The following is a 23,963-nucleotide window of genomic DNA, read 5'->3' as shown; positions in this document are numbered from 1 at the left end:
TATGTTATTATGAGTTGGCCTAAAATGTTGGCCTATAATATTTGATAGTTCATTTTGTATAAGGCCATTGAGGATGGCTAATATTAGTTAAGTTATATGTTTATGATGTTGTATTTTGTGGATGTGCAAGCTTGCATGACTTGGTTGAATGAGTGTGTGATGATTAATTATGGAAAGTGAAGCATGTGAATGGTTGTGTGAAGAACACGGCCTTAGACACGGGCGTATACCTTTATTTTCAAGAAATTTTCTAATGTTTTCCAAAGTTTACGGTTTAGTCCCGGACCATTTCCAAAGTATGTATTGGGCCTCGTAAGCCTATTATGCATGTGTATGAATGATTTTAAATTGAATGAAATTTTATGACTTGGTTTAATACGTTTACAAGCGTATGTGTTTCAGTAATGCCTTGTACCCTATTCTGGCGTCAAATACAGGTAAGGGGTGTTACACTGAGGTCTGGCATTTGTTGCAGATACTCAACAGCTTGTGTGAGTAGCACCGTGTAGCTTACATTTCGACCATCAGCTTGTGTGAGCAGACCCATTTTACGGCTTGAGTGAGTAACGATGTAAAGGAAATAGGAAAGGAAAGGTTATATGTTTAGCACAGTTCGTGTGAGCTCTCTCGCGTATCTAATGTTATTCTAAATGGTTCAACGGGCATGAAAAAGGAAAGCAACGATAAGTACCCTAATGACATATGTCATGAATCTATGAAAAGATTTGAAAAGGAAATGTTTAATGTAAGTATACTTATGTTCATAAAGTTGATGATTTCTAATGAAATTGTTCATGTATAATGACTTACCTTATGATAGCGCAAGTGAATTGTGAGTTGATGTACTAACATATGTTGTTGATGGTGCTTAGGCTTGTGCCAAGCTTGTGGTTGGATTATATCATGCTTAATTTTAATGTTATGCATAGGTTATGTTCATGTTACGCATTGAAATGGTAAGTTATGTTCTTGGTTGGATTATATTGTAACACCCCTAACCCGTATTCGACGCCGGAACAGAGTTACGGAGCATTACCAGACTAATAATCGAACAAACGGACATTTCATGTTCATATCACATTCAAATCAAGCCCAATCATAATCAATCATAAAGTCTTTTATATGGGTCCTCGAGGACCAAAATAAAGATTAGAATCAAGTCGGGACTAAATCGGAAGCTCGGAGAATTTTTTTTTGCAAAATCACAAAATTTCTCCTAAGTGCAAGGGACACACGCCCATGTGGCCAGGCCGTGTGGCTCACACGCCCAAGTGACATGCCAGTGTCTCAAGCTGTGTGGGCATTCGATATGAGGCACACGACCGTGTCCTAGCCCGTGCCCATATTCGTGTAACTCTTTTACTTGGGTCACAGGCCAAGCCACATGCCCATGTGCTAGGCTGTGTAAACAATTAAATTTGCATTAATTAGGTGCAGGGGTCACACGACCAAGACACACTCCCGTGTGCTAGGCCGTGTGTCACACACAGTTGAGACACATGCCCGTGTGGACGAAAATAGGCCATTTTCTAAACCATATTTCTCACCCAACTTGGTACCAACCTAAACACCTCAATGTGCATATAAACATGACATATTTAAACATTCAAAACCAATCAATAACAAGCTTATAACATCTTATAAGATCACACACAACCATGATACTAATACGCACCTTAATTGGCTACTTTAAACATGCCAATTTAAACTTCCAAAGATCTATCTAAATGGTCAAACACATGAAGGAGACTTTGTGCTTAAAATTTAACATACATATCATATCTCAATTTCAACCATTTGGTGCATAAAATACCAATTCAAAAACAAGACGTTCACATGGAAACCATACACCACATATCATAAAGTCACATACACATGTTTACATAACAAAACATATATCATTTTCAAGCCACAACAAGACATATAGACTATCATTAGACAAAATGACCTATACATGCCGTTATAACCAAGATTCTAAAACCACAATACCAAAATAGCCGATAGATAATGTGATGAAATCTCCGCCAACTTCCAACTCGAACAAGCTTTTGATATCTAAAAACACAAAGAAATTAACACAAAGTAAACATGTAATGCTTAGTAAGTTCGTAATTCAAAAATAAATCTTACCACTACAATTTATAACCATAAGCCACTTTAGTCAATCTAACATATCTTGGCCTTAGCCTAAACAACATTAGCCTCTCAATTTTAATTATCACATAAACTAACAAACCATCTCAAAACATCATAGCATAAGTACACACTCCTGAAATGCATTCACATTTTCAAGCATGTGTCTAAGCTTATTTTGGTCATCTAATAATTCATACTTTTCCATGCTTTCATAGCAATTCTAATTGAAGCATTTGACGATCTTTCCTTCTTTTCATACCTATTTAACCACAATTTAAGTAAGTAAAACAAGGCATATCACAACTCGATTTGGCCCAAAAGCCTAACACATAATCATCAACCAAGTTAGCCATGCCATGTATTCATATGTCATAAACGTATACCATTTCCACGTATTTCGCGTACATACCTGTACTAGTTCGTATTGAACTCATATAACCTTGTAACAGAACTGTGCCCGTTGACCTACTTAGAATAATACTAGATAAAAGGGTATCTCGCACTCTATGTTACAACATGTAAATCAATTTACCATTAATAGGTTCCAATTATTAGCTAAAGTAAAAAACAATCAATATTAGTATGAAATTATAACTTAACCAAATAAGATTTCAGTTCTTTCGATAATTCAAGTAACCTTTTACCAATATCTATTAGCGACGTGGCACTCGGTGCCTAGCGGTAAACCATAGAGAAGTTTGCACCCAGCGCTAGTCAGATTAACCAACGATATTGAATGTGAGCCCAGCTCTAGTTGGATAAACCAACGATATTTGCACCAAGTGCTAGTCGGATATACCAACGATAATAATAGTGAGCCCAGCTCTAGTTGGATAAACCAACGATATTTGCACCTAGTGCTAGTCGGATATACCGACGATAATAATTTTGAGCCCAGATTTAGTTGGATAAACCTATGATATTTGCGCGCAGCACTAGTCAGATAAGTTGAAAAAGATTGCGCCCAATGCTAGTCGAATATATCGATGATTGTACAATTATTTACTTCCATAAATTCCTCATTCATTTTCCTTAACATTAATTCCATAATATGCATACATTTTATATCAATAGCTAATTTATCATTAATTAATTTAAATTGTAATTAAAAATAAAATTAAGTTCGAGTCCACGAACTTACCTCGACGAGTTTACGTAAACTTGAAGGAAACTAGTCTGATATTTTCTCTTCGCCTCATTCTAACTCCGTATGAGGTCTAACCGAATCTATACGAATGAATTTCAACTTATTTCAATACAAATCCCATTCAATTTATTCCAACACATATGTTTTACAAAATTATTATTTTACCCCAATACTTTTAATTCTTTGCAATTTAGTCCCTAGGCTCGGAAAATGAAATTCATTCAATTTTATCATTACCCAAACCTAGCCAAATATTAAGCATACTTATATCAGCCCATATATTTCACATATTCACACTTTTATCAGACAATTTATCACATTTCTCAATTAAATCCTTATTTGACAAATTCATTAAAAATTACTTAACAAAAGTTGTTTAATCAATAACAATGATTTATTTTCTTCCATTAAACTTCAAAAACAACCAATATGTTCTAAAGTAAAAAGCTTAAACTTTCAACCATCTAGATTAAGCTATAACAATTCCAAAAACATAAAAATCATAAAAAACGGGACAAGAATCACTCACCAATTGAGCTTCAAAGATGTCAAACCCTAAGGAGCAAAAAAAATGGCTTCTTTTCCCCTTCACAAATGGTTAAAGAAGAATAAGAAAATATGATGCCTTTAATGTTTTATTTATTTTTATCAATAATTACTAAATTCCAAATTTTACTTTACCAACTTTACTATTTGTCATGATTACAAAACCATGCTCATCCACTATCACCTTTAATGGTCTAATTATCATATAAGGACCTCCACATTTAAGTTTTATATCTATTTAACCCCATTAGCTAATAGAACACAACTTTCACAATTTATGCGATTAAGTCCTTTTCATCGAATTGAACATATCAACGGTAAAATTTTTAACGAAATTTTGATACTATCATACTATCATGCTGTAGATCACATAATAATAGAAAAATAAAATTTTCTACATCATATTTGTGGTCCCAAAACCACTGTTTCGATTTTACTGAAAACGTGCTGTTACATATATAATGTCCACACGGCCTAAGACACGGACGTGTGTCTTAGCTGTATGTGACACACGACCATGTGTCCCTATTTCGATTGTTAACGGCCTGAGACATGGGCTTGTGACTCTTGCAGTTTAATTTTTTTCTATTTTTTCTCAAATGTTTCAAATATTTTTGATTTAGTCCAGAACCATTTCTAAAGTATTTCTAAGGCCTCGAGGGCTTGATTAAGGGACAATATACATGTATATGAATGGATTATGCTATGTTTATATCAATATTTGGAAATGTATGTTTTTATATTACATTTATACGGTAATGCTCCGAAACCCTATTCTTATGATAGATGTAGGTTAAGGGTGTTACATTTAGTGGTATCAGAGCTATGATTTAGTCAGTTCACGGATTGAACGTAGCGTGTACAAGTCTAGAAATAACGTGTACCTAATTTGACATTTACATATTGCATGTATAAATAATTATAATGATCTAACACGAAATTAAATTGATATGTTTATTTTTTAAATGTGTATAATTAAATAAAAATTTCATACATTAACCAAAATTGGAAGTTTATTTATATAATTGTATCGAATCAAAATTCGTGTATCATATTGCGTATATATTTTTGGTGTGTAAATTTAAGATTTATCCTATAAAAATACAGTCATAAATTTTAGGTTATAATATGCTCTAAGCCTTTATATTATCCACACATTTAAATTTAGTCCATTTACGGATCAAATTTGAAATTTAAGTCCAATTATTAACCCGGTTAAAATTCTTCATTTAAATTTTTTGGTGTGACATTTTGAAACAATAAAAAATAACATTATAATTAACTTGAATTTAACAAAAGAATTTTAACAATATTGCCAATTACACTCGTATTTTTAAATTGGAAAGTCTGAAATAAAAAAATAAAAATAAAAGGACTAACATGCAAATATAGGAGAGACTTGTAATGGATTTCAACGTAAATTTTAATTTCCGCAAATCAAATGAAAGACGGGTGCAATGGAAAACAGGGTAGCGGCCTTGCTTTTCCTTTCCTTCAACAACCATGAGCGGGAGGGGTTAGGTAGAAACTAAAAACCATGAGCTATATATATATATATAATATCAATGTCAGACTCGGAGTTGGGATCTGCAAAACCGTTTTAATTGCTTAAGAAATACGGATATCGGTAAAGATGGCGTTGTCGATGAAGGATACTTTCTATATATCACACGGAGCACCGACGCTGGCCATAGACGAGTCGATTCCCGCCAAGCATTTCTTGCAGTCATGGAAGGACAAAGTGTTCCCCCAAAAACCCAAAGCCATCCTCGTCATTTCTGGTCATTGGGACACTTCCTTTCCCGCCGTTAACATCGTTCACCGCAATGATACAATCTATGATTTCTATGGTTTCCTGACGCTATGTACAAGGTGCCTTTCCTAACCCTCCTAACTTTTCTATTTTTTTGTTTAATTCGGACTTTGGTTTATCGTATTTCGATTCTGAAAATTAAAAGCAAGGGACTGGGGATGTTAATTTGAATGGGGTTCTTCAATATAACTGGAATTTAGGCCATTATGTTTTATTCATTTGAATGAGGTGTTCTATATATCAGCTATGAAAATGATTGTTTTTTTAATGAAATTCTTCAATATTAAAGTAATTTCGGCCATTGGGTGTTGTCAATTTGAGCAAAAAATGGTAGTCTGAGAACCCTGCTTTGAGGCCGGCTTCTCACTAGATTTAATCTGGTTTAAGTCTTACTATTTGTGGAGCCAATCCGGATTTATTCTAGTTTAGCTCAGGATATTCTAGTTATCAATCTGATCAAATATCGTAATAATTGATTCAGATTGTAGTTATTCGGATGTGTAGCGGTTGTAATTGAAATTATGCTTCTAGCTTCTTAGGGAAAAAAATGGTAGTCGTAATCGGTTTCTTTTCCTTTTTGGTTAACAGCTGAAATATCCGGCACCAGGGGCGCCAGAGTTGGCACTAAGAGTGAAGGAATTGCTGATGGGATCCGGTTTCAAGCGTGTTGATGAAGATAGAGAACGTGGGCTGGACCATGGTGCTTGGGTTCCACTCATGCTCATGTATCCAGAGGCTGATATTCCAGTTTGCCAACTCTCTGTTCAGTCAAAAAGGGATGGTAATTACCACTACAACTTGGGAAAGGCTTTGGCCCCTCTCAAGGATGAAGGTGTTCTTATCATGGGTTCTGGATCCGCCACTCATAACTTGAGGGCCCTTAGAATGGTAGATGGTATTGTTCCATGGGCTTTGGAGTTTGATACTTGGCTCAAAGATGCTCTCCTTCAAGGAAGGTAAATCATTCTTTCTTTTCTTGTAACTTCATTTTTCTTTTTCTATGTTTTTACACGTTAGATTGACAACAATGTGCAATTGGTGTTTAAATATGGTGACTGATGTAAGTTCTAACCAGTGATGATAAAATTAGCAAATCAATTTAGACAATGGTATCAATTGGAAAGCTGAAAAAATGTTTAGGTTGTTTAGTGACTCTTCGCTTTTCTACTTCAATAATCAGACTGTCAAAAGGCTATGACTGGCAGTAGTATTCACATAGTATGTGTAAAGGTAATGAATTTGAGTGGATTATGGTTCTGATCCTAAATATATGCCCCCCTCAAATGTATATTTAACTGAGAAGGAAGTATATTGTTTGATAAGATTCATGGCTCATGATTGCAAATTGCACATAAAAGAAAGGGATTGCTTTTAATGAACCAAGGCTGACATTCCTTTTATCTCCAACTTACTATTACTCTGTTCTTTGGGGCAACAATGATAGCAATTGGCAATTCATGTTTCTGATGAATGTTTTCCGTTTGTTCTTTTTTGTTGTCTCTTCGTTTGATTCTTTTTATAGATATGAAGACGTGAACTGCTATCAAGAGAAGGCACCGCATGCGAAGATGGCTCACCCATGGCCGGATCACTTCTATCCGTTGCATGTAGCCATGGGTGCTGCTGGTGAAAATGCAAAGGCCAAACTTATCCATCACAGCTGGCAACTTGGTGCTCTTTCCTATGCTTCTTACCAGTTCAACTCAGCCAGCTGATGTTTCATTTAACAAGTGTGCTGCAATATCACCTATTTATTCAATCTATTTTATCTCAAATAAAGTAGATACAAGAAAGATAAAATGCCAGCCCTTTGTTCAATCTGTGCAGTATGTATATCTACACGTTTAACGACTTGAATTGTGTTCAGTTTGTTCCAATTAAATTTGAAGCATGAAAAGTTTGTTTTACAACAGCCTGCTTTTGTTCTGTTGGTGTTATGTCCTTGTGGGCAAAGACTTGGTTGCAGCACAATTCGGGACAATTTTTATATTATTTCTCAAACTAAACATCTTCAAATATTATTTTTCAGAATACGTTTTTTTTCAGGAGTATCATGGAGTTTTTTCATTGAAGAAACACCATGAAAGAGATATATATATATATACACACACAGACATATATCCATGTTAAAACGGATATTTGCTAATTGCTTAAAAAACAAAGTGCTTGACTAGAAGTAAAGGTTGTAATGATCACTGCAATAAAACAGAGAAAAACAAAACACAGAATATTGTTGGTATAGTTTGGTTTCCCTACATTGGTGAAGTCTAGTTTAGTGAGTAAATTCACTATCTTTAATCTTAATATAACAAATGATTTAAATTCTATCACACCTAGTATAGTAATCTCACTTTTGTAATATCACTCACCACTAAGACCTTAGGCAGAAAGCAAAACATGTTTATTTTATTAAATGCACTTTAAAAAAAAATCGTTCAACAATGAACAGATAAGTGCTTTCAATACTCAGTTACAAAGCATATATAAGTCGCTTAATACATAAAAGTTTTAGACTTGTTAATATAGGGAAATCAATTACAATTCAATCTCTTATTAAACAACAACTTAAATAGCAAAATACAATATATAACAATAAAAACCAACATAAAATGGACAGTTGGAGATATGTCTTAAATGCTATCTCGATTCAATCTCCACAATATAAGGGTCCATTTGATTGATCTAATATAATCCAATTCAATATTCAAGATAAGTTACTTCAAATGGGTTATTCTTCATAGTTAGGCTTATACAATTCTACAATATCAAAATCATTTAAAATTCAAAGATATTGCTTTAAAAATTGTCAACTTCAAATATAACAAGTAAACTGGTCTGTGGTAGTAATAGTCGTAATGGTCACTTCTATTAATATTTTGATAGTGACTTCAAAACATTTACCTCAACAATTGCCATCTTTAAGAATTTTTTAAACAAAACTAAACAAATAAAAAATCTTATCATTAGAACAAATAATTATGGTTGCCCCTCAGCACAATTCCCTTAATCCATCAAACTTAGCTGAGAAAATTAACCATTAATGCTTGTCTGAATTTGCATAATTATCAGCAAAAATACTATAATTATATCTATGTAAGATGATAAGAAAATGTGCAGTAGGGTAAAACCAATCACCAATAAAATCTCCAATATCCATTAGTTACAAAGCTTGTAATACAGAAGAAACAAAAATTCTATAATAACAAAGTAAACAAAACAAAATAACTCCTATAAGAAGGGGTAACAAAAAAATCAACCAGCTGAGCAAATTGTTGGGCAAAGCTACCTCCCAGTCCCTGATTTTCCGGATAACCTTAATCTCTCTTGAAGCTTTGCTATGACTCGATTGTGAGATTCAATGGAAGCAGTGATATGATCAACCATCCTTTTTTTGAACCCTTCAAGGTTACTCGAAAGGCTTGTGACAGTGGGCACTTTAGGAGCCACTGATGCGTACTCACCAGCAGGTTCTTCTTTATCCTCATCAGGTTGATCTGCAATGTTAGTCGATGCATGCTTTTCCTCGAGCCATTTTGGGGGAAATTTGAGCTCGGCAATAGCTCTTCTAGGATGTTTAGTGGCTCGAATTAGTTTTGGATTTTGCTTCATAAATACTTGAAGGTACCTAGCATGAACATTTTTAGCGTGTTTGACCGCCTCTTCATAGACAAATGTGGAAACTCCACCATTTCTACTACCTTTCTGATCAACACAATAGCTTTCTTGCTGACAATCCCTTTGACTGTTTGGCAGTCAGTTCCTTGTGGCAAGGGACGATGCATGAATGTTACCCTTTATTGGCCATGAGAGTTGAACATTGTTGGTGATGATCGAAGTAATTTATCCAAATGCTCATCCAGTTCAATGTTCTGGTAGTAGCAAATTCATCACCTTCCTAATCAATTCAAGATTAAAGTCATACCATCTTCCTTTGATGTATACCTTGTTTTGACCATCATTGATGCTTCTCAACATATTAGCATAAAGCTAAAGTACCATTTGTCTAACATAGGACTTTACAAAGCTTATAGATCCTATTAAACCATTGTTTTCAAGGAGAGAATCAAGTTCATGCTCAGCAAAATAGATTCCTCAATAGTTTGCTTCTTAAATCCATTTTTTTACCTAATATTTTTGCTGGAACACTTCCTGCCTTCAGAAATAATCCAATCATTTAATAACTCTAAATTAATGCTATTCAATAGTTGTAACGCTTGTTATTCGTTCTATTAAATTTTTTATTTATTCGAACCTCATGTATTGAACTAATAATTAAAGTGTTCATCGTTCTAAATGTAGTTTAATTTTGAGTCTTATATTTTTTGAGCTTTGATTTATAATCTATTTTTTTTACCAAAAATATAATTTCTAAATTAGTTGTTTGGTTTTAATGCAAAACTTTATGAAGATGAACCAAGAAGCTCATCTTAGTTTGGCCTATTAATGAATGCTACCGATCATACCTGTATAGGTGTTTGAAATTTATGGTGGTATTAATTATGAATAACTCTACTTTTTAAAACCATTTTTGTTTAGTCATCATTATGTATTTGATAGGTTGGTAGGATGTATAAAAAAATATTAAAATAAAGAATAGATGGGAAATTATAGTTGTAAGAAGAGAAACCCTAAGATGAAATTATAAGAATAGTAGAGAAAGATGTAGATAATGTTGAAATAAATTCAAGCAGCAGAGACATTGTTTTTGTTTGCAAAGCTTTGTTTGTTATTGTGCATCCACACCTTAAGGACTCTCCTCTTGATGCCAATCTCCTGGCAAAACTGCTGCACCACATTCTCATCCAGCTTTTGAATTCTCCAACCAGCCTTCTCTGCAAAGCTCAACATCTTTTCCTTTTGTGCTTGGCTGAACTTGGTCCTAAACCTTTTCCTCACTTTCCCATCATCTTTCTCATTTGTTTCTGATGGGATAGACCCTCCACCTTTGTACGACACTGTCATCGGTTGCGGTGAGGACCTCAACATGTAACTTTGAAGATGACCCAACATGAGTTCTCCCCCAAACTCAGAGGGGCAGCAACCACTGCATTCTGTCTCTTTTCGATGGAAGTTCCTATGGCAGTTGCAAGCCGAGCAGATGAGCGCCTCGAGGGAGCCTTCTTCTCCATTTGGCATGAACTCCCCGCACCCATCTGTGGCGTTCCCTCCAATGGCTACTGCATGGTTCTTTAGGCATTCCTTGTACCTCACCACCACTTTGTTGCAGTTATCTCCTCCATCGCCGCTTGTTGAGATTGGCTTATTATTACTCATCTCTCCCCAAAAAAACCATCCACCTGCAAATTAGTGACAAACTTAACAAGTATAAATATGGGGGCTACCTTTCCTCACAAATTAGAGGAAGAACATTACAAGCAAAGAGACAGCTTTTTATATGGTTAGTTTTAAAAGTGAAGCAACAAATAAAGGGAAATATATTTATAAATTAAGAGGGAAGTGGTGGGCGAAGACATAAAGAAGTAGTAGAGGAACAACCAGTAGTAGCTTATAAAAATTGAAGCGTAAGAGAGACAAAGAGAGAATCTAACATGGAGACACCAAATTTAAGGATAATTATAATATGGGTAGGGCTTGCTTTGCTTGCACAATCAATCACTTAGCTTAGCTCAGGCTATGGAGGATAGCAAATGCACCTTTTTCAATTAAATTCATTTCTTATTCTTTCATTTGTCAGTACTTTGAGCTTTTCTGTCCACTGCATCTGCATGTATATAAATCAACATTAATGGTAAATATATATTATTAAGAGATGGTGAAAATAAAATTATTTGTAATAGTGGGCAGTGTTGCAAACTTAGGATCTGCCTTTGGATCATTTACCAAAATCATCTACATGCGGCTCAAAATTTGAATGAATTTGAGTAGGATGGGCCAGTTTCTATTGAGTTCACGCATCGATTTCGCAGATCGAATTTGTAGATTAGGTATCTATGTTCTCTCGCGAAGTCACACATAATACTATATAAATACATGTTAAGTCTAAAGTAAAATACGTGTTAATGTGCATGAAACTCACCTAGCACGTCACATCAATGAATAATACTTATATCATATAAATAGGCAAATACCACTATTCAAATGAAACAGAGAAAAATACTCAACAATAGTAATAATAATATTAGTTAGGGTTTAGTTGAATTAAGTGTGGAATATTCACTACAAAAAAACAGACTTTTAGTGGCATTTTTAGTGGCGTTTGAATGAAAAACGCCGCAAATATTATACATTAGCGGCGTTTGAATGAAAAACGCCACTAAAAACTGAGTAATAGTGGCTTTTTCGTGCAAAACGCCACTAAAAATTGAGCAATTGTGGCGTTTTCGTGCAAAACGCCGCTAAAAACTGAGTAATAGTGGCGTTTTCATGCAAAACGCCGCAAAAAACTGAGATATAGTGGCGCTTTAGGTCCAAACGCCACAAAAGGTTGAACTATAGTGGCGTTTTTGTAAAAGCGCCGCTAATATTTATTATTTTAACTACTCTATTTTGTTATCCCCGAAATGCCTTAGTATTTTTCCAAAATTAGTTCCCCCTCCCCAAAACCAAACTTAATCAACTACTTTTTAATGCATCGATTTTTATTTTGAATCTTATAAAATTGAATCCAACTTAAATATTAAAATTTTACGTCTCAAATTACAAATTCAACTTGAATTCGAGTTTTTACAATCTCAAGTGAATCATATTAAATTAGGGACATAACTACGGGGTTGAAAGGATTTCGACCCCCCTAAAATGAAATTTTTTTTATTTAAACCCTACCATACAAACTAAATCCTTATAAGGGTCTAATTAAACCCTACATAAACATTAAAACTCTAAACCCTGAAAATAAATTATAAATGGAAAAAATATGGGGACTTATAACGTTCCAATAAGAAAATGATCATCAGATTGCATTTTCACTTACAATTGAATTTTTGCCCCTAAAGGCTAATCCCAAAACCTTAAACTACATTAAACCCTAAAATATGAAGCCTAACCCTTAAATCATAACCCATGACCGCCTAACCCCTAAATCATAACCCATGATCTAAACTCTAAACCATTTAAACCTTAAACTCTAAAGCAATATCCTAAAACCTTAAACTACCTAATTAAACCCTAAAATATAAAGCCTAACCCCTAAATCATAATCCATGACCTATAAACCTTTTAAACCCTAAAACTCCAAACTTTAAAAACTAAATCTTTAAACACTTATACCCTAAATTATAAACCCTAAATTTGTAAACCCTAAAAATAAATTTCACAAAACAATAAAAGAGGAAAAAAAGTGAAATGGCAAAATGATGCATTTCACAAATAGATGACTAATTATATATCAAAATGTTAATTGATCTCCTTTTCAATTCAACATATATTTCATGTTTACTTTTAGATTTATGAAAAATATTATTTTGGAATTCGTAATTATCTCTCTTAAATTATGGCTAGCATTCTAATTTAGTTCTTTTAAAACATTTTATTTGAGTTATCGAATAACAAGTGTCTTAACAATCATATTTTTTTTGTCATTTTAGTTGTTTGCATTGGCCATTAAAATTTGGCTATCTAGATTAGGGTATAACGTGAATCAAATTTTAATTAAGTTAAACAATAGTGGCATTTTTATTAAAAACGCCACTAATATACATTAAAAAGATATTAGAACGCTACCGTTTAATACTGTGTAATTAGTGGCGTTTTCCACAAAACGCCGCAAAATGTTATGCTTTAGCGGCATTTTCATTCAAAACGCCACAAATGTGTATTACGAGTCCAAAAAACGACGCCGTATTATCCTTGTTCTTAGTGGCGTTTTTCAAAAACGCCACAATAGGTTATACATTAGCAGCAAAACGACATCGTTCTATGTTTTGTTTTTAGTGGCGCTTTGTACAAACGCCACAAAAATGTATTACGAGTTTAAGAAACGACACCGTTTATACTTGTTATTGGTGGCGCTTTGACAAAAATGCCGCAAATTTGTGTTATGTGTTTTCTAAACGACGCCGTTTTATTCTTTGTTTTTAGTGGCGCTTTATATAAAACGCCGCAAATTTGTATTAAGGTTTTAGTGGACGATGCCGTTTTGGCAATGTTATTAGTAGCGTTTGGTTCCAAACGCCGCAATAAGCTATACATTACCGGCGTTTTATCTAGAAACGCCACAAATATGAGTTAAATGTTTACAAAACGTTTGCGTTTTGTTCTTTGTTTTTAGTGGCGCTTTATTAGAAACGCCGCAAATTGATTCAGTTTTATACGAAAACGTCGTCGTTTTTTTCCATCCAATATATCCATGATGTTAAACCCGAAAGAACTTAGTTTTCCCCCACCCAAATTTCCCCAAATCCCTAACTTTTCCCCTAATCCCTAAATATTTCCCCGAATCAAAATCGAAATATCCTTCTGCCGTTGAAGGCTCCGACTGCCGTTGAAGACTCCGAGTGGACGACCTGCTGCATCGCCGTCTCCTCTACTGTGACCGTCACTTTCGCTCTTCTCTGCCACAACCAATCGGTAACTTATGAATTAAATAATGTAAGTTAATAGTTTGTTTTCTGCTTCTTTTCTTACAAGGACAAACATAGTTCCTGCAATGGAAATGGCACAGTGGCACTACCATTTCACAATTTTTAAGCTTTGCAAATATAAACTTGCAAAGGGCCAAAGGCTTTAAAGAAAGCGGAAGAACAACAAAATTTAAAAAAAAGGAAATTTAACTTCATAAAGAATAAACCAATCACGTGAATAAGGTATTTTTCATTACATTTCACATTTCAGTTTTAATTTTTTTGTTCGGTTGTAAATATTTTGATTCAGTTAAAGTATTTTTGTTTTTGGGTGAAATATAAAAAAAAAAGGTCAAATTTTGCTATTAACCCTTGTACAATCATAGGTTGCTTGAATTTGGTTAATTTTCATTTTTATATTTTTAAAATTTTAAATTTTAAATTTTAATCTAAACAATATCAGTTAAATTTGATAGGTCAAATTTAGTTATTAGTCTTGTGCTATGCAAAAATTGAGGATTTAGTCATTATTCTCCAATTGATCATTTTTTTAGTCCTTATGCTTTTAAAGATTTTGAAATTTCAGTCTCGACTTAGACAATAATTGTTAAACTATTAACTAAAATAATATGCCTTTTTGTGCGAGTATTATGTAATAATAACAAGTTTTCATAACATTACAAATAGGGGCGAAGCTAGGAAGTGATTTTTATGGAGGGGTTGAAATTAAAATTAAAATTTTTATGAGAACAAAAATGTTTTTTTAATTTGTAACCTTAAAGCTTTATAATTTTTAGAAAGGTTAAATCACAATTTTATCAGTTTAGGGAGACAAAATACCATTTTATCATGTATTAATTTGCAATTTTTTAGATTTTAAAAGGGTTAATACAAATTTTTATTTTGGGGGCAAGGCAAATCACCCCTGATTACATATGTGATAATGTGTTTATCGCTTAATATTATTGAAAATGGTAGAGTATAGAAATTGGGTTAGGATTGAAATTTTAAAGGTCAAAAAGTATGGCTAAAAATGACGATATTAAATTATAGAGATTAAATCTACAATTTATACATAGTATAGGGATTAATAGCAGAATTTGACTTTCTTTTCTTTTGTTATTACTAGGTTAAAACAGGCTCGAAAATGTTGGATCATAAATTTGGAATTGTTTACTTTTGTACATGTTCATTTGATGATTTTATGTTTGCTTTATTGAGGCTATTGTTGTTGTTGTTTTTATTTTTTTTTCTTGATGTTATTTGCCGGTTTATTTAGTGCTAAAAATTTAGTGGGAATTGCTTTGATGTTGGGTCTTCGGTTTTTTTGTATATGTTTGATTCTCCTTATCATTTTTATTTATTTTTTGTTATGTTACTATCCTGGCTTCTTGATCTGTTATCTTGATATGACTATGCTTTTTGTTGTCTTACTCTCTAATGGCTTAGTCATGATGCAGGAATTACCGTTGCTTATTTTGCTCCAAATAGGCATGGATGTTTGAAGGTAGTTGAGAATAATTACTGTGCTTCAAAAAGAGGTATGCTGTATTTTTCATTTATTTAATTTAATTTCTTATTGGTTTTGGAACTTTGGTCCTTTGTTATAATTCCTTAAAAAATAGAAACTGTTTTCTCACTTCTTGCATTTGGAGGTTTCAAGTAAACCTCTTAATTGCAAAATGAAGTATAAGCTGTGTTGTGAAGCAAATGGTTCTACTTGTTGCAATCTGTTAAGAAGGAATTTGAATCTGTTCTAGGTGCTATTTCATAGTAAATAACCAGCATCTTTTTTCTGTTGTTCATCCTTTTGAAAGTTATTAACTACTATTAACAAGTTAGCTGCTTGAATATACTTTCATTTGCTAGCCAAGTTTTCTTTGTAGTTACCTGACTGCTAGTTCAAGCTGGTTTCCTTCTCTCTATTTTTATATAAATGCGCATGTTACTATCATTGATTGGAGTGGATGCTAAATTCCCAACAGAAATCTGTAGGTGGAGTTCGCTGCCTGTCTATTTTGAATGCGGTTTTTGCTGTCATCTTTGGTCTTCTTGCTTTGTTTTTCGGTTCAAGCCTCCTCACGCGGTTAATCGGCAGCTTCTATTTTTTTTTATCATTTTATTTGTTTATTCCCACCTGTTATTAGCAAATATAAGTTTGGGATTGTGCATTTGGTTATTGCTTTTCTAGGTTTAACTAATCAAACTGTGAGTATCCTTATCATATATGCATTAGGAACTATGATAGCTATATTAGTGAATATGGACTATAATTGATAGGCTTACTCTTGAAAGTCCTTGCAAAGTTCTCTTCATCCTTAGGGTTGGCAATTGAAATGTCTAATCCTTTATGGGATAGAAAAACAAGCACACCCTTTATTTCATAACATTAATCAAATGTATGAATTGCAGCCCTTTAAATAAACTTGAACCAGACCTGATTCTTGTAGCTTAATTATTATTTGAAGTATGAATAAGTTTTTATATTTGGTTTAACTTAATTATTATTTGATTCAACTTAAGTATGAATAAGTATGAATTAATTTTATTACCATGTAGCTTGCTTGTCCATTAAAATTACAACAATAGCTGACCTTCTCTCCAACCTTATTTTAAATACTTTAAAGATTCAAAGTATATAGGCTGGAAACCTGACGGGTTGCCTTATATCGAGCTGTAAGATATAATGGATCCTACCTAGATGTAACAACGCCACGTATGATGGATCTTAAAAAATTTAAAAAGACATGAAAAAAGTTTTATCGAGCTCATTTACTATTGAATATTTATATAACCTTAATTTATTTCCAATTTACTTATAAAAATAAAACTACGATTCTTTTTTGATATTATTATATTCAAATTACTATTTTTTTATATTAATAATGTTTGATTTTAATATTTAATATTTTTAAATGTCTTTAAAAGTTATAACTAATTTTTATCAAAATAATATTAATATTGATCATTACTTAAATAAATTACATAACTTACATAACTCATATAACTTACATAATTTACATAACAACTTACATAACTCACATAACTTACATAATTTACATAACAACTTACATAACTCACATAACTTACATAATTTACATAACTCACTTAACGTACATAACAACTTACATAACTTAACTAATACATGTAGTTTAATCTAATAATTTCCTTAAAAGCATATAGTTTAAAGTTCAAATTTCATAACTTACATAATCTACATAACTTACATAAAACATAAAAATATATCATATCAAGACTTACATAATAAACAACTTACCCGTGTAACTTATTGCCAACTTTAGACTTCAACAACTACGAAATGGATAGGACTTGGATGAATTTCTCAAGGGCAAGCAACGAGTATCAAAATGGAGTGCAATCTTTTTTAGATTTTGCATTTCACAATTCAAGCCAAGAGAATATGATTCTTTTCACGTGTAAGAAGTGTAGTAATATCTATTGGCATTATTATGAAGTTGTCTACGAACATCTAATTGTTGATGGCTTCATTCGGGGGTATAAAAAATGGATTTTCCATAGAGAGTGTACACCTAGTGGAGCCTTTTCGACGATTAATCCGGGTTATCCTTATAGTGGTTACCGTTAGTATGTTAGAGAAGATGACATGGAAGGTATGATGCGGGATGCATTTAATATGCGGAGTGAAAGTTTCCAATCATTTCTACCAAACTATGTTGCATTCGATGATTATAATTTCAGTGGGAATACTTTTATGGAAACGAGAAGAAGTGTACCGGATGAACAACCAAATGAAGAAGCGACGAAGTTCTACACGTACTTGGTGAAATGAATGAAGAACTTTATGAGGGATCAAAATTTTCGAAAATGTCATTCTGTATTCGCCTTTTCTACTTAAAATGTTTGGGAGGGTGGACCGAAAACTCTTTGACAATGCTGTTAGAGCTTTTGAGAGAAATATTCTCGTTTGCAAAAATCCCTCAATCATGTAAAGACATGAAGAAAGTGATAAAAGATTTTGGCCTTAGCTACAACAAAATTCATAGTTGCCCAAATGATTGCATGTTGTATTGGGGTGATCGGAGAAATCAACAGTCTTGTCATGTTTGCGGTAAATCTCGTTGGATGAATAGAGATGCAGAAGATGTTAATGAGGATGAATATGGGCCACAGTCAATAAGGAAGCCGAACAAGATTTTACGTTATTTCCCGCTAATCCCAAGGCTTCAAAGGCTATTCATGTCGTCAAAGACAGCCGAGTTTATAACGTGACATCATGATCAACGAACGGATGATGGATTATTAAGGCATCCTGCAGATTCTTTAGTATGGAAATCATTTGATAATAAATTTCCAAGCTTTACAAGTGATCCTCGGAGTGTAAGGCTCGGGTTAGCATCTGACGGATTTAATCCTTTTAAAATCATGAACACCTCGTACAGTACTTGGCATGTGGTCCTTGTTCCTTATAATTTGCCTCCATGGCTCTGCATGAAGCAATCTTCTTTGATATTATCTATGATTATCCCCGGAGAGAAAGGCCCCGGAAATGATATTGACATATATCTGCAGCCACTTATTGAAGAGTTAAAACAATTATGGGCGGGTGTTGAGACGTATGATGTATTGAGAAAGGAGAACTTTTACCTACGTGCTGCTTTGCTGTGGACAATTAATGATTTCCTGGCACATGCGAATTTATCTGGTTGGAGTACCAGAGGACGTTATGCTTGTCCTTGTTGTGCTGCTCAAACGTGTTCACAGTGGTTATATAATGGGAAGAAGTTCTGCTATATGGGGCATCATCGGTGGTTAGATGAAAATCATAGCTATAGATTTCAGAGGGCTTTATTTGACGGTACTGAAGAGTTGAAAAAAGCTCCTGAGCAGACCATTGGATCTGAAATCTTATTCATGTTAAAAGATATGGATTTCAGTTACGGGAAGCTGAATCAACCATCTAACAGGCAAACAAATAGACGATCGAGGGATGAATCTGATGAAGAATCTGACGAGGAGGATGACCCTAATGAGGCGGACTTGTGGAAGAAAAGAAGTATTTTTTTTGAGTTGCCTTATTGGGAGCATCACATATTACGCCACAATCTTGATGTGATGCATATTGAGAAGAATGTCTGCGAGAACATCATCCAGACAATTTTGAACGTCAATGGTAATTCAAAAGATAATCTTCAGAGTCGACTTGATTTAGTTCACATGGGAATTGGCGTGATCTTCATCCCCAAGTACGTCCTAATGGAAAATATTGGTTGCCGCCTACAATTTTTGCAATGTCAAAGGAAGAGAAAGAAATGTTCTGCACGGTGTTGAAGGATATAAAAGTTCCAGATGCGTATGCATCAAATATATCTCGATGTGTAAGTCTTAAAGATCGAAGACTCTATTCATTAAAATCACATGACTATCACATCTTGATGCAAGATCTACTTCCAGTTGCTTTACGGTGCTATATGTCAAAGAAGGTAACGTCCTGTATAATTGAACTGTCCAATATAATGAAAGCAATTTGTGGCAAAGTTCTGAATGTTGAAGAACTTGAAAAAGTACAAGATCGAGCCGCTTTGACATTATGCAATTTGGAGAAGATCTTTCCACCTTTCTTCTTCACTATTATGGTGCACCTTGTCAATCATCTCCCTCGTGAAGCAATAATTGGTGGGCCGATTTTCTATCGTTGGATGTATCCAATTGAAAGGTGCTAATTTATTTCAAAGGCATTCACCTTTATACCTATAGTTACCAGTTTTGATAGTGTTGTATATGGTGTTTAGGTTCCTAAGCAAATTGAAGTCTTATTGCCGTAACAAGCGTTATCCGGAAGGATCAATTACTGAAGGCTACTTGGCAGAGGAGTGTATGACATTCTGTTCTAGATATTTAGAAGATGTTGAAATAAGATTGAATAGACCAAGTAGAAATGCCGGACTCAATGATCCTAGCTTGGCTGAAACTTATTTATTTCAAAGTTATGGAGAACCAATCGGCAAAGTTGAAATTGCAAAATTAGATGACCGATCTTGGATACAAGCACATAGATATGTTCTTTTCCACCACGATGCACTTGAACAATTACGCAAGTAAGTTCTAGAATATGATAAATATTCATCTTTTTTTGATTTGTTTATTTTTTAACGAATTAAACATGTTTTTAACATAGTGAGTACAAACAAGTCTTAAGATCTCGTTTACGCTCACGAAGATTACAACATCGCGAGATTAATAGGTTATTCGCAGAATCTTTTCATGAATGGTTAAGCCAAACGGTATGTAACTCGACATTTTATTGACAAATAATAATGTTTTCTCATAACATTTACAATTACTCAATTTACTTTTGATTCAATAGGTTTGGAGTGGGAATGTCGTTAATGACGAAGTTAAATGGCTTTCCCAAGGTCCGAATCGAGTAGTAAAAAGATATAGTGGCTTCATCATGAATGGATTCAGATTTCATACCAAATATCGCGAGAGATTGAGGAGAACTCAAAATTGTGGAGTAGTTGTTAATTCTTTAATTACAAGTTACGCTAGTGCTAGGGACAGTAATCTTGTTGAGGGAAATGTGGAGTATTACGGACTTCTAACCGACATTATTGAGTTGGATTACTATGGAAAATGGAAAGTTGTCTTATTTCGATGTGATTGGGCTGATGCTAATACTGCTCGCGGAATTAAAAATGATCAGTTTGGTTTTACAATGGTGAATTTCTCTCGATTAATTCACACTGGAGAACATTTGATAGACGAGCCGTATGCATTTTCTTCTCAAGTTAAACAAGTTTTTTACTCGAAAGATCCAATTGATGAGGGTTGGTACGTTGTACTCCGAAACACCCCTAGAGACTTGTTTGACATGGGGAATGGAAGTAGAGAGGACATCATTGAAAGATTAGAAACTTTGCCTTTTCCAGAACAAAACTTAAATGAAAATATCCCTAGTACTAGTACACAATTTCAATGGGTTCGTCAGGATGTGGACGAAGATATTTACGATTTATGATGTAGTAAGATTTTGTGATATTTTTTTATATGTAATGTTATAATTTTAACATTGGTCATGTTATATAATTTAACTATTTTATATTTACTATTGTTGTTATTTATTACTAAAATTTTAACTATTTTATATGTTGCAGGAAAAATGCCTAGAAGAAGATTAAGAGATCTTAGAATTGTACAGAATACTACAAATTCGGAAGAGGTAAGTACTGAACAGCAGACAGTTGTTGGATCTTCAAGCGTGCCGGAGACACTTGACGAGTCTGTGGAATTTCAAAGTAATGTTAAGTTTATTTTACAAATTGTATTAAATTTTATTACTGATTTATTTTTAAATTTCAATATAGTAATAATATATTATTTTTCAGCTGAGAATGGTGGGACGCGCAGAGGTCGAGGACGTACGCTCCTAACAGATTTATATAACTTAAATTCTGTCGAGCGTGTCAAAGTAACTAGAAACAGCCATGGTCAGCCTGTTGGACAAGAAGCTCGACTTTTAGCAGGCTATTTGGGCATTATAGTACGAAATGTCAATATGTTGCCCATCAACTACGAATCATGGCATAACATGCCTGATAGCAATAAAAATCAAGCTCTCTCTAATATTAAGGTAACAAAACGTTAATGTAATTTATAATACTTTGGTTTAAGTTTCATTTATATTTAATTCCTAAACTTGTGCTTTTTAGGAGAGGTTTGCTTTAGAGGTCTCTGATGCCTATATCAAGAAGGCATTGGGTAAAAAAGGGAGAGACCATAAAAACAGTTTGAAAAAAGAATATTTTAAAAAACCCATAAGCCTCGAAGAAAAATTGCAAAATGTCCCACCAGGAATGCTGAGGTACCAATGGGAAGATGCGGTTCGATTTTGGAATTCGAAGAAAGGAGAGGTATTATGTACTTGCAAACTCTTATAAATTCTTCGGTTTATAGTATTTACTATATACGTAATAATAATTTCATTATGTAAGACCGTGAGCGAGTTGGAACAAGCAGCAGGCAAAAACAAAAATTTACGCACACGGCAGGGTCGAGAAGTTTTGCTTGTGTAGCTCAGGCCGCGGTACTATGGATTTATTAATTCTATCAAGTATTAATGACTTTTTACTATTAAATAATATTTTTACTACTATATTGTAGGAAGCCTCGTCTGGTCAAAAAGTTGGACGCCTTCAGCTTTTTGACATTACGCACAGGAAAAAAGATGGAACTCCGATGACATCTGAGGCTGCAGAAATTATGATATATTTACTTAATAAAATTTGATTCATTATAAATATTTATAATATTTAATTATAATATTTTAATTCGTTGTTTTTATTAGTTTAATTTTAAATAATGTTATGTTGTATTCCTTTTTATTGTATATTTCGTTTCTAACTCTTTGACTGATTTATTAGGAGAAACTAAAAGATAAGAATGCAGAGTATGAAGCGACCGCTTCGACTGATAGTTCAGTTAATTTTGAGGATATTGATAACAGAATTATTAATGAAGTTTTGGGTCCTGAAAGGTATGGTCGGGTTAGATTTCAAGGATCTGGTGTTAACCCGACCCAATATTTTGGATCCACCTCGCACCAATACATGCCTTCCGGGAGTCAAAGTCAAGCTGAAGTTCAGAGGCTAAAAAATCAGATAGTTCAGATACAAGCTAGCACAGATGAGAAAATTTCTCAACTTAGAGCGGAGGCAGCAGCGAGGGAAGTGGAGGCAGCAGCGAGGGAGGCGGAGCAGAACAGAAAATACAATGAACTCCAGCTACAGCTTCAGTCTATGATGACTATGTTCCAACAATTTCAAAATCCGCTATCTTAGACATTTGTTTTCTTGTAACTTTTAACATTATTGTAAGAATATTTTGAATATTCATTTACAATTTATATAATATATTTTTCGTATAATTTTGTATTATTTAAATTTGCGGGTTTTGGTTGGATTTCATAGTATATTCGCTGTTTTTGGTTGAATTTCTTGCAGGAAGGTTGGATATAGGCGCAAAATACATATTGCAAAACTGGACAAATTAGTGGCGTTTTTTAAAAAAGCGCTGCTAAAAGTCCTGGTCTTTAGCGGCGTTTTTTAGAAAAGTGCTGCTAAAAGTCCTGGTCTTTAGCGGCGTTTTTTATATAAGCGCCGCTATAAGTCCTGGTCTTTAGCGGCGTTTTTTTATATAAGTGCAGCTAAAAGTCCTAGTCTTTAGCGGCGTTTTTTTAGCAGCATTACATATAGTGACGTTTTTTGCTCTATTTTCCTGTAGTGATTAAAGATTGAAAAATTAATTAGTAAATTAAATTATAGTATATATTTAGCATATTAGTTTAAATTATGTAAATAATATAATTAAATTATTTGATAAATATGAAATTTAAATTATATTTTATGTTTTTATTCTTACTTTTTTAATATATTATAGATTATTTTAGAAAAATTCAAAAATTTTAATTGACTTTTAATATAAATGCAAAATATTTTAAATAAATTGTAATATTAATATAAAAATATTATCAATTAAATACCCAAATAAACTCCAATATTAAAATATAAACATAATTGATGAGGTGATAATTTAGTTCAAGATCGGGAAAAAACATGTTTTAAGGATTAAATTAAGTGTTGAAATTATGGAAAATTCTGATATTTTATAGAATTCATGGGTTGTTATCAATTTGTATGAGAATAACGGCTGGAAATAAAGATTAAATTGCAAGAATTTTATTTTTTTGAGCCTAATGATGAAATCGTCATTAATTAAAAGTTTAGGGGTAAAATGGTAATTTTATTTATAGCATTAATTGAAT

General features: G+C 33.3%; 1 protein-coding gene and 1 pseudogene across 1 annotated transcript; one reads left to right on the top strand and one right to left on the bottom strand.

The window, feature by feature from the left end:
• The first annotated feature begins 5,275 nt into the window (after positions 1-5,275).
• Positions 5,276-7,554, top strand: LOC107937664 (extradiol ring-cleavage dioxygenase-like; annotated as a pseudogene).
• Positions 7,555-10,257: 2,703 nt separating this feature from the next.
• On the bottom strand, positions 10,258-11,292 carry LOC107937649 (zinc-finger homeodomain protein 4). Its single transcript, XM_016870579.2, has one exon. The coding sequence runs from the start codon at positions 10,914-10,916 to the stop codon at positions 10,326-10,328; it is 591 nt and encodes a 196-aa protein (XP_016726068.1). The 5' UTR covers positions 10,917-11,292; the 3' UTR covers positions 10,258-10,325.
• Between the last annotated feature and the right edge of the window lie 12,671 nt (positions 11,293-23,963).

This window comes from Gossypium hirsutum, chromosome A05, assembly GCF_007990345.1.
Source record: "Gossypium hirsutum isolate 1008001.06 chromosome A05, Gossypium_hirsutum_v2.1, whole genome shotgun sequence".
NCBI classification, from domain to species: domain Eukaryota; kingdom Viridiplantae; phylum Streptophyta; class Magnoliopsida; order Malvales; family Malvaceae; genus Gossypium; species Gossypium hirsutum.
This window is presented reverse-complemented; position numbering and strand designations above follow the sequence as displayed.

Coding starts and splice junctions, on each gene's coding strand:
- LOC107937649 (XM_016870579.2), bottom strand. CDS start 10,916: ATGAGTAATAATAAGCCAATCTCAACAAGCGGCGATGGAGGAGATAAC.